The sequence below is a fragment of the Onychomys torridus genome, chromosome 11, assembly GCF_903995425.1.
Source record: "Onychomys torridus chromosome 11, mOncTor1.1, whole genome shotgun sequence".
In the NCBI taxonomy this organism is placed as follows: Eukaryota; Metazoa; Chordata; class Mammalia; order Rodentia; family Cricetidae; genus Onychomys; species Onychomys torridus.
In genome coordinates, this window is record NC_050453.1 from 27,310,602 (window position 1) to 27,327,663 (window position 17,062).

Consider the following 17,062-nt stretch of genomic DNA (forward strand, 5'->3'; position numbering starts at 1 on the left):
TCTCTCTCTCTCTCTCTCTCTCTCTCTCTCTCTCTCCCCCTCTCTCTCTCTCCCGCCCCCCAAATGTAGACAAGAATGTATACAACCTAGAAATATAATCTGAGAGTCCTGCCTTATCAGAGCAATTCCTATTGCTTTATTACAAAAGAGGCAAACCCTCTTCCTATCATCTAAAAACAGCTGGCACCCCTCAAAATTCAGAACTCAAAAAAAAAAAAAAAAAATCCACTCTGGGCACTGATCATCAGAAAGGATGATGGGGCTGGAGATATCCCAGGTCCCTCTATGGGTTCTAGCCACATCCTCTCTGACACTTCTTTGGGGAGCTGGTATGAACACCCCAAGCATGCCCTGGCACACACACATACACACAGTGCCCTTATACATGTCCCCCCATGCCCACATGCCCAACTCCTCCAGAGAGCAAGCTTACCTACATACACAAAACACCCCAAAACTCCCAGAAGAGCTGAGAAGCTTTCCCTCTGCCTGGCAGTCTCCTGGGGCTGCTGACATCACAAAAGTGTCAACTGGCAACCTCATTGTCATGTGGCTCTCCCCTGGCTCCCCTTCACTTACAAAGGCAGGGGAAGGGTGAGACCTTTCAAAGCCGCCAAGTGGGCAAGCTTCCAACAGCACTCCGGACTGAGCAAGAGGCAGAGCCACCAAGCCAGCAGCAGGGCACTGGGCCTCGCGTTTCAACTTCTGTTCAGTTCTCCTGTAATGGAAAATTGCTTTGCACAAAGCTAGAGTGTTAGTTTTTTCCAGCACCCATCCCCTGCCCTGCCCCGCCCCACCCCTCAGCAGCCTTCAGATCAGAAGGACAGCTTGTGCCCGCCCTCAGGAAGGTAGAAGGAGGGAACCGTGGAGTCTTAATATGTCCCTTGCTTCAGGCCCTGGCCCCCAGTTGTTACTCTTTTCTCTAGGAATGGGGCTGGTATCAGGGTCCAAGTGCCCAACCAACTGTCTGTGTCAAGACCAAGAAGTATCTTGCACAGATATGCAGCTAATGGAATACCCACCTGACATTCCTCTGAACACCCGGAGGCTACTCCTGAGCAATAACAAAATCACTAATTTACCAGCCATGCAGCTGGGATTCCTCAGTGACCTTGTTTACCTGGACTGTCAGAACAACCGGATTCGAGAGCTGATGGATTATACCTTCATCGGGGTCTTCAAACTCATCTACCTCGACCTCAGCTCCAACAACATAACTTCCATCTCCCCATTCAGCTTCTCAGTGCTCAGCAACCTGGTGCGGCTGAACATTTCAAACAACCCTCACCTGTCATCTCTGAACGAATACACCTTTGCCAACACCAGCTCTTTGCGGTTCCTGGACCTCCGGAACACCGGGTTGCAGAGACTGGAACTGCACTACTTGGTGTTACTCCAGACCGTGTATCTAAGTGGAAACCCCTGGAACTGTACCTGTGATTTCCTGGACTTCGCCATCCACTTACTATTGTCCCACAGGGATCACCCAGGTGAGGGACTGATTGGGAGTGGGGAAGGATGTGATGGGACAAGAGGACTTGGTTTCTGAAAAGGTAAGTCAAAAGATGGTCAGAGTGGGAGGGAAGCTGGGTGAAAATAACCAAAAGCACTGTTACTGCTTGGCCTGGCCTCTCCTTGGGTTGACCGGAGAGGTAACAAGGCTTAATAGGAAAAGTTCTAGAATGAGAATTCAGAGTTCAGACATGTCACCTACTATTTGTCTGTCTTTAGAAAAATCTCATTTCTCTGCACCTCAGTTTTTTTTTTCCCATCCATAAAACTGGTCTATAGTACATAATTTGCAGAATTGTAGCCAATAAAATGTGTATGTAAATGTAAGTATTGTAGTTGTAATGTAATGTAGGGTAATTCAGGGACACTGGGCTCCATTGGTAAACTATGTGAATCTAATGAGTGCAGTGATCTAAAAGAAATTCAGCCATTCAGAGGTGAGAGAGAATCCAACCAGACCGTGAGATGTGGAAGGGGAAGTTCCACAGGGAGAGTGGCATGGGCGCTCCAGGGACGGCAGAAGACAGAGGAGAGAAAGGAAGGCTGTGATTTGTTTCCAAATGCTGACCTCACAAGAAAGGAGAGAATAACATGAAGAAGAGGACAGATCACGATGCTCAGTCAGGCTAAGGGAGTCCAGTGTTAGAGCCTTACCTGGGAGAGGTCCAATAGATGCTACCTCTCCAGCCACTGACCCAAGCCTCTCTGCCATGGCTCCTTCAGTTCCCCAGTGCCTCATATCTTCTTCCCAGGAACCCTGCTGTATCCTTCAACCTCAGGGAAGTCAGAGCTTCCGAGAAATGAGGCCCCTAACCGAAAGCCCTGAGCTACTGGTATTGTCCACTTGGCGATTCCTGGCCAAGAATAACCTTGCAGAAACTGGTGGAAAGAGTCACGATGACCCCCAGTGAAAACCTGCCTTCCAGACCTCCCAGTGGCCGAGTCTCAGAAGGCCTTCCAGGCAGGCAGGACACCAGAGTGAAGCAAACAGGATTCCCGGCCAGAATTTAAGGAGGCACTGAGAATAAGCACTCAGAGTGAGTGCCTCCTTACCTTTTGTGCCATGGGCATCTGACTCTGCTGCCAAAGATTTCAGCTTGTATTGTTAGAATAAACAAAAAGGAGCTGTAACTTCGTCAGAAATCTCATTAGCGCTAAGTCTGAAGACAAGAGTGAAGACAGCTTCTGTACTATCTTTTCTAAGTGTCAGAGAATGTTTTGTATCCACTGGTACTGTGTGCTTTCTACAGAGATCTCCACTAGAGAGTCAACTTCCCTGCATGGCATGGCGTTCCTAAATGGGATTGTACCTGCCAGTTCACATATGTATCTGGTGTGAAGACAGCACCTTTCCTTGCCATTCCCACATTCATCTGACCAAGGCCAGATAAATCTCTGCAAGGGGGACAGTTTTTCCTCACATGTCTCATCTTCTTTGCTTGGATATTACACCAAACCAAATCCCCATATACACATTTTTAGAGCTCAAATGTGTTAATTAGCATTTGTTAATTACATATAATATGTTATAGTCACCCCCATTATGTCTCTTACCCCCCTTCCATCCCCACTAACCTTCTTCTTTCCACCTAGTCTTCCTTCTTGTTCATGTCAGGGGGGTGGGGGGGGGGGGGGAGCGCACGCGCGTGCGCACACACGCACGCACATGTATGTCTGTGGGAGAGAGATTGATGAGTTAGAGTTGTTCACATGAACATAGGCAAGGTGATATTTACAGGAATACAGGGACATTGGCTACATCACTGAAGAAAATGTCTTCCCCTTTCCTGGTAACCACTAACTACCAAAAACTCCTCGGGTAGGGGTAAGACCTTAGGAGGCCCTCCTCCACTCCACCGCAGAATGTTGACAGGCCCAACCCTGTACAAGTCATGTATTTGTGTAATCCAGCTATATATACAAATTTCCCTTGAGTGGTGGCCACCAGGTTGCCAGGGCAACCTCCTACCCTAGCTGACTACCCCATGGCAATTTACCTTCTATTCCAGCTCCTAAGCCTACCATGCAATTCACCAAGCTTTCACCTCTCATACAATTTTCCTTAATCACATTTCTGCTCTTACAGTTGTGTCTTCTCGGAATTTTCAGGCTGACTCCTTTGGACTCCTTGACTCATTCCATTCAATCCACAATTGAACAAGATTATAAAACAGATCTGTTTTGCTGCATGTTTTCAAAGACAGGAGAAAGCATATCAATCTTGCCAAGCTCATAAATCCCTCACAGATAAGAGGCAGACACAGTTTTCCTCTATAGCCAGTGGGACCCACAACTGCTGATCTGCTCATCCGCCCCCCTCTGCTGTCCAGAGGCTCAGAGGAGCCTTCCCGACCACTTCTTGGAGAAATATGACCCCATTGTTCTTGTTCATTGCTGATATCTCAGAAAACAAGAATAGGCCAAGGCCAGATGAATCTCTGCAACAGTGGCAGTTTTCCTCACATGTCTCATTTTCTTTGCTTGGATATCACACCAAACATTAAATAAATTCTGTGCCACTAGCCTGTAGAAGAGACTAGAATTGATATTTTTAATTCTGTCATTGGATGAGGACATAGGCTGTCTTAATCATGATCACACCACTAATAAATGTTAAAAAAAAAAAAAAAAAAAAACTGATTTCAAGTTGAGGTCTGAGCTATGGAGTTTAGGGTCAGTTGGCAAAATACCTGAGAGAATCTACTATTTGGGCTCAGAGTTTTGAAGGTTCCATGGTCTGCTTTTGGACTGTACAAAGCAATGTGTCACAGTGAACCTGTGACAGAGGGGGCTGCTGAAGGGACTGGGGTCCCAATCTCCCCTGCAAGGGCATGCACACAGCTGCACAAGTTCCTCCATCTAGTCCCCTCCTCTTTAAGGTTCCTCCACCTACTAATAACTACATGGACTAGGGATCAAACCTTTAACACACGGACCTTCGGGAAACATGTTAGGCAAAAACTATAGCAAGGTCTTTATGAGACCATATTATCTTTTAAATCTGAAAATCATATCTTATGTCAGGTTAGTTAAATATAACTAAACCAGTTTTACTTCATATCTGCCTACTACTTAGGACTCATAAAAGATCTTTTTGTTGTTGTTGTTGTTTTGTTGTTGTTGTTGTTGTTGTTATTGTTAACAGGCACTATCAAAAAAAGTAGCTGTAATATTCCTTTACTTGTCCAGATTTCACATCATCTACCCAAACTCTAAAAGGAAAAGTCTACTTTAGTGTTAGCCCTCATTTGGGTCTTATTCAGTCTCATATTCATCCTTTCCTTCTTCCTCCTCCTCTTCCCCCATCTTCTCACTTGCACACACGTGTATGTACACACATGAACAGGGTCATGAGATGGGAGGTGGTGGCACACGCCTTTAATGCTAGCACTTGGGAAGCAGAGGCAGACAGATCCCTGTGAGTTCAAGGCCAGCCTGGCCTAGAAAGTGAGTTTCAGGACAGCTAGAGCTATTACACAGAGAAACCCTGTCTCGAAAAACAAACAAACAAACAAACAAACAAAACAAAACAAAAAATGAGCATACATGTATGCAAATACACATAAAAACACATGAACATATACACAAACACAAAGGTAGGTATCACCATATGTGTGTGTGCCTATAAATTACATTTAAATAGCGTACTTACATGTATAAATGCACGTGTATCCACTTATGCACACAAACATACACCAAACTGAACACACAGTCAAATTCACTAGATGTCTCACACCCTCTAGCTAGACTTTAATGCTAGACTTTATTTATGGGGTAGAAATACCTTTGCTATAGACAAACATTAATGGTGAACTCTCATTTGCAAACTCTCCTACTTATATCCTATAGTTGCTGTCAAAATGGGGAGCGTGACATGTTCTAGAATGGAACTCACACTTCTTCCCCAGATAGCCAGTTCAGGACACAGAAAGAATTTCAATGACATAAGCAAAGTAGCCTGGTTGCAAAGGAGACTCCAGTTGTAAATAGGTTCTGTTGATGCAAGGAGATACTATCCTTTAGCATTCGTATGGTCCCTGTAGTGCAGTATTAAGGGCAGTATGGTGTTGCTGTGACAGTCTACATGTCACTGATAAAGCAAGAAGTGAGGGGCTGGAAATATGTCTCAGTAGGTAAGATCACTTGTTCTTGCAGAAGACCTAGGTTCAGTCCCTAGCTCCCCGCACTCACAATAAAAGCTAACCACTGTCTGTAACTCCAGTTCCACAGGATCTGACACCCTCTTTTGATCTCTGCAGGCACTGCATGCATGTGGTGCACTTACAATACATACAGACAAACAACCCACTCATACACATAAAATAAAAATAAACAAGTTTTTTTTTTTAAAGCAGTGAAGTAACAAATTTCTATGCTACTGTTTAGTTCATCTGTTCATCCCTTCAAACGTATTTTGAGTGACTCCCATTACCGAACAATTGCCAGTGGGTATGACTAACCCAGGCTCAGAGAGCTGTATACAGAGACTCATGTGAGTCTAGAAGATCAGCCCCATTGTTATGTGCCCCAAAGTCTGGGGCATAGCAGAGCTAAATAAAACTGGAGCCAGTATATGCCTAGACACACACTTATATCAATCTTGGCTACAAGTGATGGACAGCCACCGTTCAGACAACAGAGCCCAGTGCTAAGAGCTCAGGTTCTGAAGAGAAATACACTTGGGTTATGATCCTAGCCTGATGCTTACTATCAGTAAGATATCAGATAAGTCACTTAATCTCTCTGTGGTGGTATATCTGACCTTCAATTTCTTTCCTCGTCTTTAAGACATGGATAATAATAGAAGCAACCCACCTAGGACTGTCATAATGATGAAATAAGCACATTTACGAACAGCTATTAGCATTAAGTTTGACACTTTATAAGCATTTTGTAAACAACTAGTTGGTAGATAAGAGATATGCACAATATATTGTAGAGAAGATGTCAGCCAAGTGATTCCTTGGACAAGGGGTGGACTTCAAGAAGGCTCAACACACAAAATAGTGTCCAGGAAATAGGACTATAGAGATATAGATGGGTTGTGCATAGAACTTGGGAAGGTGATCATTAAATCCCAGAATTGTAATACAGGAGGGAAGAGGCAAGGGGACTCCTGGAAGGAGTTGGATATTAGATAAACTGTGAAGCCAGACTTTCAGACCCTGGAGGAGAGTCACCCTGAAGGTCAAAGTAAAGACCTGGTTACCTATCAGTGAGTTACGAGACTCAGGATGAACCTGCACCACCAAGGTGGCTGTGCCTACACCACCGAGTCTGGGTCTTTAAGCTCAACCTAAAGAATATTCCATTTCCAGAGGCAGGTATGGATATACAGCTTTCCATGGAAGACAAGAAAGTCAATCCAACTGTGGGGTGGCATAGCCTTGTGATTTGCAAGTGCTGAGCAAAGCTTTACTCCAATGCCTCCCCAACTGCTGCCTACTACTGAGCTGAAATTAGACATAGGATATTCACGCCCCCAATGCCATGACCTTGAAAAGGTCCCTGCAAGAATACTAACTTCCTGAGGAGAATAATACAGCATCCCTGCACTGTTATCAACTCTCCTATAAGAGGAAGGGGTAAACTACTGGGATCTCTAATTAGCTAATGTGAATTCAGCAACTGTGGGAAACCTTGAAGGAAACAGGGGTCCTGAAAGGAGATGAAGGGGTCTCAAGAAGAGGAATGAGGATATGCCCATCTATATATCACATCCTAGGCTCGGGACCCCCGAAAGGGGGGCTCTACAAGAAACTGGAATGTTTTGCTCACCTCAATTCATCATAATGCTGCACAAAACAGGAATATTGTAACTTTCCCAAAGGAGCAAGACTATTATTATATTATTATACAAGTATTATTCAAACAAAATCCTACAATGACACTCTAACCAGATACATAAAAGTATTCTGTCTTACACAGTTCACTTTCCAAATGCAGAAGATAGCAGAAATGGAAGTATGTTATGCTATGCCAGATGTCAGGTTCCCTGCTGAGCCTTGATGAGTACAGGGTTAAAAACAGATGCATGCATTCCACTTCCTTTTCAGCCCAGGTCAGCAAGTAGGTGAACTAATTCCTGGCTGAAGCTGTAATTTTCCAGTCATTAATGCTATGTGAAGGTGAGGGTGGCAGTTGAATTCCCGGGATATTTGTTGTCCCTAGTGGGACAGGGCTAAATATTCCTAGGATGTTCTCCAAAACTTGCTCAGCTCTGAGCTCCTGGTCTCTATGTCTGCTTCCCCTTGACCCCCAAAGTCTGGCCCAGGGCAGCCCATCAGATGCTTCTGCAGCACTGGAAACACTTTCTATGTGATATCCAATACAGTGGCCATTAGCTGTGTGTGGCTGTCAAGCTCTTGAAATGTGGAGTAGCACTGACCTGCATTTCTAACTGTTATTTCATGTCTGTCCGTTTAAATAGCCACACAGGGTAGGGGCTCCCACAGTGCTGGAGAAGCCATTTAACAAAGGAACCTTAAGCAGAGGCTTTAGAATCCGGGAGTGTTTTAGTTTGTGTTGGAGGAAGCTGGTGTTTGTTTGGTGTTTGTTTTTGCTGTGGTAAGAGGCCTGAGAAGACAACCTAAAGGAGATAAAGGTAGCCGGGGTTTATGTTTCAAAGATTTAAGTCTACAGTTGTCTGGCTCCACGGTTTCTAGGCTTATGGCAGAGAGATACAGGAGGAAGGGACCCACTACAAAGTGAGCAACTTCCTATAATGAGACCCCACTTTTTAGTTTCTACCACTTGCCAGTAATGGCCTCAAATTCCGAATTCATCAGCGGGTTAACCCACTGATTAGGTCAGAGAACCAATGAATCAGTTAGTTCCCAAAGACCCCACATCTGAATATTACATTGGTGATCAAGCTGTCAACATGAGTTTTGAGGAAACATTTCATATCCAAACTATAGCAAGTATCCTCACAGGTAAGTGACTGCTGGGTCTGGTTTGGCACAGTATGGATATATCCTGACATCCAAGTTCCAGGTTATTCTCCATTTTTATACAAAAATAGTACATGTTATTTGGCACATCAGTCTATTTGACTCTAGAACATTTATTATACTCTTATGCATGCAAAATACATGAAGATTGTTGTGTCACAGACAAAGAAGTCCTCATTCCTGCCTAATCAGACTGTGTAGGAATAGAAGAGATGTAAAAGAGAGTGGAAAGCCAGAAAGCCCCGGCCTGGGGGCAGCACCTGTGTGTGACCTTAGGAGAGCTGCTCCCTTACTCCGAGTCTCACTTTACTTGTCTTCAAAGTTGGAGAATAGAACTTGAAATTCTCCAAGATCCCTTGTATCTGCAGGCTTCATACATAAGTAGAAAAACAAGGTGTCCATGATAGAAGAAGAGAGCAATGCTCAACAGACAGGATCCCAGGTAAACAAGTGCATGATGGGTAAAAGTGGAGAAGGAGGTATTCCTAGCAAAGATGGCTACTACCATAGTTAGGGAGGGAAATTAAGAAGCAGGAAGCCTGTAGCTCTGGCATTGTTCTACTGGTCCTCCACCACTAGGGAGTCAGTGTCCCAGTCTTTCTTCCCAGGCCTGACACACCCAAACAGAGATCCTTAAACTCTAATGAGCACAAAAATCTCACATGCTGTGATTCTGAGTCATGGAACTGCCAATACAAGTGTCCTTAGGCCACTTCTCAGAGAGCCTATGGCAACATCCTGTGTTCTAAAGCTTCTGGGGCTGTTCCAAGTAGAGAACAAATTAAGTCGCACTGAGATGCTAATGGGTAGTAATGTTTTGAAGTGTTTCCCTCATGGGGCATTTCAGTTTGACAGGAAACAATCAGGAATTAAGGATTCAGAGGTAGGAATGGAGCAGTTTTAGGACAGAGGGTCCTCTTGTGTCACCTCTTAAATTGTAGTCCTTGGGCAGTTCTAACTGAGCCCCGGTGGTGGGGCCCAAAAGTCAAGGAGGAATCTAGGCAAAGGTGCCCCAGAGGTGGGTACACAGAGCAGCTGAGGGACATCTGCAGGAACCAGATGGGATGGGTCATGTGCTGCTTCAGGTCCAAGTCATTTTCAGAGCATTTGAGCAGAGAACATCTTAGTTCCATCCTGAGGCTATTTTATCTGTATCCAGGCAGCTGTAATAGGATAATGGGCCCCATTTCAACGCACCAAGTACAAAGTCACCCTCAGCTGTGCCAAAACTTAGATTTCCAGAGTGAATTCAGATCTTTGACCATTTCACTATAAATGTTAACTCAGCTCCAAGATCCCCCACCAAAAAAAAAAAAAAAAAAGAAAAAAAGAAATAAAGAATAGAGGCAGGTGGGGAGAAGAGCTGAGAGAAAATGAGATTTAATTTCTGTGCAGTAGATGGTTCAAACATTGTTAACTGCTCTGCCAGCCTGGCTGTCATATCTTATAAAATCCTCCCTGGCCTTGATGCTAGATGATCATCTTTCTGAGGACAGTGAAGGAGCAGAAAGGGAAGTGACTAAACCACCCCCAAAAGAGTGGCTAACCAGTGATTCTGACAGGCTCCCTTATTCGACCCAAAGGGCATCCCTGAGAGTAAGTTGTCTAAAGGTCTTTCAATCAGTGAAGCACCAGAGTTCTCCATGTGGCTTCTCAAACCACCCAGCAAACTCAGGCTTCTAGAAAGCATGAGTGCAAGGCCTGAGATGGTGGTTCTCTAGTTCACTGTCCCATCTGTATAGATAAAGAGCACCTTATCCTTGAGGAATGCAACATGATTGATGCAACTAGAAAGTGAGACAAGGGTCTATCCTAAATGACTCTGAATAATTGTCTGAGGGTCATCCTATGTATCACGTGAAGCCCTGAAAGGCAGGCAAGTCTGGAGACAGAGTTAGGAATTAAGCTCCTGTAGACCAACAGGAGAGGCCTACAGCAGCCGTGGGAATGGAGGGGTAGAGCCATAGGACAGAAGAATTTGGAAGGTGGAAACAAAAGGACTTAGGATTGAACTGGCCTTCTCATGGTTCTTAGACTTCCTCTCTGGAAAAACTGTAGGTAATAAATTTGTATTAATTTAACCTCTGTCTTAATATACTGGGAGAACTATGACAGTGTGCCTGCACCTTTAGGAAATAGCACTAAGTCTGACAAAGAGAAAATGTCCAATAAATATTGCATCAAATGACTGAATGAAATTAGGAAAATAAAAGGAAAAGTGAAGGATAACTCCTGAGGTTTAGCTTAGACAATTGTGGGAAATACATTGAGCTACACACCTGCCCAGGCATCTTCCCATCACCATAATAAAATACCTGACACTTCTGACTTACCATGAGAACATGACTGTTGGCTCAGAGTTTGGGAGGATTTAGTCCAGAATCAATAGGTCCCATTGTTTTTGACCTGTGATCAGACAGCACATCATGGTAGTAATGAAGTTCTTTTCAGAGCAATGGGGATTTTGGGTTCAGATAGGTGTGACCCAGGAATTGAAGGTGCCAGACACTCAATGGTCACTAGAAGTCAACCTGGGACAGTGGCTCTCTAAGTCATTGTCTAGTGCTCACAATGCCTAAATATGTGAACTCATGGGAGGATAAGCAAAGCAAAAGCAAACTGTATTAAGGAGAAATGAGAAATTAAAGAACTCCAAGGAAACTCCCAACACTAAAGAAACTGGACAAAGATGGGGTGATTTCTGTGGAGATTAGTTAATTCTCTGAGCATATGGGAGGCCAAGTCAATCAGGGGTGACACCCTGCATATTCTTATGGGCCAACCAGGGAGATGATCACATACTGCCCACCCAGTAAGAGGTGGCTGAAGCCTCCCTCTGTACATCTCTGACTTCATCATTTTAGCTACTAATCTTAACTATGTGTGAGATTTAGTGCCTGTTGGAGTTGTTACTTTGACCTTGTAGATGTTGCCAGTCTTAGACCCTTGATGGAGTCTAGTAGCTGTCAATTAGACTATGTTCTCATGTTTGTTCATATGATCAGCCAGTAGTTTTACCATGATAGCCTGGGTTGAATGAGATTCTTTTTTTTTTTTTTTTTTCTCAGCCCAGTCAAGTAATTTTTAAATGAAAGATGCAACATTTTATTTGCACCACTAGGGAGTCAGTGTCCCATCCTTTCCAAATACCCTGCCACCTCTTTGAGGCTCACCCCCCACCAAATCCCAGAGAGTTCACTGAGCACACAGTAGGATATAGCCTGCATGGGGGTGGGGGGCACTGCTTTCTTCTGTACCAAATGCCTGGGCATCTGGAGTATGGCTGGTGCCCAGAACTATGAGCTTTTCTTCAGGCCAAGGAAAGAGTCCTCTTAGAAGGACCAAAGGCAGGCCACATAGCCTTTTACAACTAATGTATTACAGTTCTAAGCACAGACTCCCTGGTTTCTGCATACACCTGGTTCTGGAAGACATGCATGCCTGTGAGTAAGATGCTGTGTGTAGAAATAAACAAGGTGATAGTTTATGTTGCCTTAGGAACCATTTGCAAGTAGTTAAACATTAATCACATCTGTAATTGTGCCTGGGAGTTTTAACTGGGGCAGATGCTTGGGCTCACTGGAGTAGTACTGAAAGAAGGTTATCAGGGGCCTAGGTACACTCTATAGTGTGAACGGAGCCCCTAGAGTTGGCCAGTGCATAGCATGTGGTAGCCCTAGTAAGATGGAAAATAGATATGTAGTTTATTCATTCCCTAGTCTTGCAGTATTTAAAACTGCCCTCCAAATTGGTTCAGAGTAGGTTTTACAGCTAAATTCTATAAATGCTTCATATGATATCTGGCACACATCAAATACACAAGTACACAGGTATATAATCTCTGAATCACCAAATCAGACTAGAAAAATAATATATTTACTAACAAGCTAAGAAAATGGATTCAAATAATAAACAAGAAGGCAAAAAAAAAAAAAGCAAAGAAATAGGACAAAAAAATAAATGAAATAAAAGGGAAACAAGTAAGTGACTAGATACAAGATGTCAATGGACTGGCCAAGTTTTACTAGCTTGGGTGGGGAGAAACATCCCAGCTGTAAGTTGCACACAAAAATATACCTTAAATATAAGGAAACGGAAGCACTAAAAGAATGGGAAAGATGAGCAATGCAAACCCTGGCTAAAAGGAATTCAGTCCAGCCACACTAAGGTGACGGCACTCTTTACAACAAGGAGCTTCACGACAGTAAGAGCCGTTGCTCGGTAACTGCAAGGCAACGGTTAGAGCTTTCTCACATCTTCTTTTTTTCTTTTGTTGGAGCTGAGGACCGAACCCAGGGCCTTGCGCTTGCTAGGCAAGCGTTCTACCACTGAGCTAAATCCCCAACCCCAGTGCATCTTTTTAACAGAGGTTAAAACATGACAGATCTAAATGGAACGCTGACTTTTACATGAGGTTTTTGAGTTAAGAATTTATCTACAAAAGGTAAAATTCCTTCCCACAGGAACAAAAGACAACCAATAGACTAACAAGAACTCAGGGGCAATCTGTCTTTATAGATTAAGAAGTAAATTGCCGGGCAGTGGCGGCCCACGCCTTTAATCCCAGCAATCGGAAGTAGAGCCAGATGGATCTCTGTGAGTTCAAGGCCAGCCTGGTCTACAAAGCGAGTTCCAGGAAAGGTGCAAAGCTACAGAGAGAAACCCTGTCTCGAAAAAAACAAAACAAAACAAGAAGTAAGCAAAAGAGAGTGGGAGATGACTCCGTGGGTAAAGGGCTTGCTATTCAGGCCTGAGGGCCTGAGATTGGATCCCCAGCAGCCAATGTTAAAAGCCAGACATGGCCATCCATTTCTATAGCCCAGCACTGGAGGGGTGGAGACAAGTGAATTCCTGAGGCTTGTTGGCAGACCAGGCCAAACGAAAGAGTGAGCTCCAGGTTCAGTGAGAGACTGTCTCAAAATATATAAGGGGGAGATTAAGAGAAGATATCAACCTCTACCTTCACACACACACACAGGCATGCAAAGATAAAATTTAAATTAACTTTAAAAGTCAGCAAGGTAAGCAGGGTGGTGGTGGCGCACACCTTTAATCCCAGCACTCAGGAGGCAGAGCCAGGCGGGATCTCTGTGAGTTCTAGGACAGGTGCAAAGCTACACAGAGAAACACTGTCTCAAAAAACAAACAAACAAACAAAAAGTCAGGGAGGTGTAGATCTCCATAATACCACAATCTAAGTAAAATATGTATTTTTCAGAACAAAGAAAATTTACTAAAATTGGCCTGATGCTAGGCCATAATGCAAATTATCGAGAAATTTCTAAGGATTTTCAAAATGACAGAACATGTTTCTAACCACAGTAGAATTAAACTAGAATCCGATTGTCTTTAACAATTTAACTAGAATCCAATTGTCTTTAAAACTTACTAAAAGAAAAAAGAAAAAAACTCCAAATACTTACAAATAGCAGTGACTAATATTTCTTATTAATAAAATCATGATCAGATATACTTTACACCTTCAAGAGCTAAAACTCCCTCTGGTAGAATAGAAAAGGCAGGCATGGAAATAAGCATTACACACAGGTAGACTGTGGCAAATGCACTATAATGATACCGGGCAAGGCTGTGGATGAGATCAGGAGGGAACCACAGCATGTCCTATAACCTGTGAGGACTGATGGATGGGAAAGGTCTTGTAGGAGCAGAGAAGCTCTAAGGTTAGTTCTTGGGGAATGGGAAGAGCTTGATGAGGCAAAGACTGAAGAAAGAGGCTGTCCATGCCATGAGTTGTGTGATGCACAGATGAGAGCCAGGGCAAGATGTGATCAAACTTAAGACGTTTAGACTGGGGAGCCACCAGGAGAGCCACCAGAGAGAAAGAATGAAGGGGGCAAGTGCTGAGAGGAGCCAGGACAGGCACTGGGGGTGTTATACTGAGGCCCACATGGGGATCACAGGAACATTTTACATCACGTGAGTCTAGAAAAAGCGAAACCTGGGGGAAGCAGTCTGGCATTTGTGTGTGACCTGGACCGTAGCTGATAAACTTGCAAGCACAGAGCAGGGAGACCGAGAGAGAAGTTCAGCCTTGACAGTGATGTGATGGGGGAAGGGAGATGGGGAACTGTGGAAAAGCCCAGCCTCCCTCCTAAGGAGCCACCCACATCCCTCACTCGCATAGCAGCCTAACAATGCATTAAAATCACTGCCTAATTGCTCCTTTCAAAGTTAATGCTCTGAAATGGGGAAGTGTGTGTTTAATGTTTAGTCTCATCTCTGCCGCCCAAGCCCCAATTTGAAAGCCAAATCTTCTTAAAAATAGAATGAGATAAACCCCTAGACACAGCTCCGACCCTCAGGATCCCACGTTTTCCTTTTTCAAGTCTGTCTTTCTCTGGCAGTTTGAGCAGGTGACCTGAGAATCCTGTCTGGATGGAATCCTGGAAGTTTCAGCAGCTTCCTCCTAGCTCCATTCTTGAACTCTCAGGCAGAGCTCAGGAAGCCTTCAGTTAGGCCAAGACGCGACTGACTGTGTTTCAGCCCCTCCATGCCCACAGCCCCTTTCCCTCTACGTGAACAACATCCACTGGAGCATGGTGGCCCACAGGGATACCTGGCCTCACTCTCTCCTGTCCTCAGTGATCGCTGCAAGCAATGGTACAGTCTTTGGCCTCCTAGGTTTACACCCTCCTCCAACAGCTCATCAGCAACACCATGACTCGCAGACACCCCAGGTGTAACTTTCCTACCTTTCAGCTGTTCCTTCTAGGCCCCCAAGACCCACCTGGCATCCTTCCAGCCAACACCTTGAGAATTCTCCTGCCTCTGGCTTCTGTTAAGGTTTCCTAGTCCACCCTACTTCCCCAACTTCCTTGTCACCAAGGACATGGATGCTACCACATAGTTGCACAGTTCCTATTCTATAGTTAGAAGAATCTTCTCTGTTACATCTTCTGGTTATAGTTCCCATGTCTCTACACTGCCTGGAACAGCTCAGTCTTGGTTTTCTGTCTATAGTCTTCTGGCTAGGTCCTTTGAGTTACCTAGAACCTCCAAATCATGAAACTTCCTAAGTCTCCATTTCCTTGTTTATAAAATGAAGATTTAAAAAATATTATAAGCATCAAGATGGTTGTAAGCATTACATGTGATAAAATGTATAGGTCAGCCTACACTAAAAGCTTAGAAAATAGTAGTTGCAATTGGGATTAACTTGTGGTCATTGCGAACCCTAGTCTTGACTCTGAGCTGGAGCTTATTTATTCATCATAAATATACTGGGTACGTTTACTTGGGTGCCTCAGCATACACCTCAGCATCAGCATGGTAGAGTACAAAGAGCTAGAAAAACGGAGCTGAGGATAGAGCTCCAAGTATTGTGCGTACCTGGCTAGTGGCCTTTCTTCTCATCCATGCCTGTCAATCCTGGTAACTACCCTGAGAATACACATCATGGTCTGTGCCTGTGAGATGGGCAGTGCAGAAGTTCTAACATTCCATGCTTAAGTTTCCAACCTGCCATTGGAGTCTCTCCTTCCCTTAAAGAGGGTCTTAAGCAAAGGCCATTATCATGGTCTGAATGTAGCAAAGCCTAGGGGCAAGACATAGTCCCAGGCACAGCACTTTTCAAATTTTAGTATGCCACTGAACACCATGGGACTCCTGTTGAGGAGTGTGGGCCTGAGATTCTGCATTTCTAACAAAATCTAGATGACACCAATGCCATTGGACCATAGGCCACACTTTGAGCCATGAGGTCCAGACACCCTTGCCCTTTGGCTGAGGACACTGGGAAGCCTGCTGTGTCAGCACCCTGCCTGCTGTGTTCTCTTCACAGATGGTCAGAATGCCACGTGCGTGGAGCCCACTGAGCTGAAAGGGTGGCCCATCACACAAGTGGGAAACCCACTCCAGTACAAGTGCATGACACACCTGGACCAACAGGACTACATCTTCCTACTGCTTGTTGGCTTCTGCATCTTCGCTGCCGGCACTGTGGCCGCCTGGCTCACAGGTGTGTGTGCTGTGCTATACCAGAACGCTCACCGAAAGTCGGCCGGGGATGATACTGAAGATGAGTCTGGGAGTAGAGTCACCGACCAGATTTTTCGAGGCAACACTTACTTCCAGAATCGATTCCCTCAGCTGATCTAGCTGCCAGAGACCACTACCAATTGTGCCTTCCCTGGTCTGGCTCCCTGCTTTCTCACACACCCTCCCATCTTACCACCACTGTCTTGGAGATTGAAGCCTCCCAGTAAAATAAATAAAATATTTGGTGGTCATTTCTGAGGCCAGTCCCTTCCTGCTCCACCAGCCCACACACACTTCCTTAATCTCAGCAGGATGGAGTAAAACAAAGTCCAGAAAAATTGATGGATTCCTCTAAATACCAAGGAATCCCACCCTAAAAACAAGTGGACTTGTATTTACTTACAATGTCTCAAAGTAAATGCTGGAGAGAGATGAAAAACCCAAGAACTTTAAAAAATCTTTCTTAAAGAGCAAACAATCTGCAGAGAAGTCAAAAGTACTATGTGGCCATGAGTTTTCTTCACATGCCATCTCATAATTATCTCAATGATCAGATGATATTCGTGTAGCCTACTGGTGAGAACCTGAGGACTGGGCAT

General features: G+C 44.4%; 1 protein-coding gene across 1 annotated transcript; it reads left to right on the forward strand.

Moving 5' to 3' along the window:
* Nucleotides 1-818: 818 nt before the first annotated feature.
* On the forward strand, nt 819-16,712 carry Lrrc52 (leucine rich repeat containing 52). The gene is made up of 2 exons (XM_036201955.1): nt 819-1,490; nt 16,267-16,712. The coding sequence occupies exons 1-2, from the start codon at nt 878-880 to the stop codon at nt 16,581-16,583; spliced, it is 930 nt and encodes a 309-aa protein (XP_036057848.1). The 5' UTR covers nt 819-877; the 3' UTR covers nt 16,584-16,712.
* The last annotated feature ends 350 nt before the right edge of the window (nt 16,713-17,062 follow it).

Bases quoted from the DNA above. Each gene is read 5' to 3' on its own strand.
- Lrrc52 (XM_036201955.1), top strand. From the start codon at position 878: ATGTCCCTTGCTTCAGGCCCTGGCCCCCAGTTGTTACTCTTTTCTCTA. The intron at 1,491-16,266 runs GTGAGGGACTGA...TTCTCTTCACAG, and splicing joins GTCCCACAGGGATCACCCAG to ATGGTCAGAATGCCACGTGC.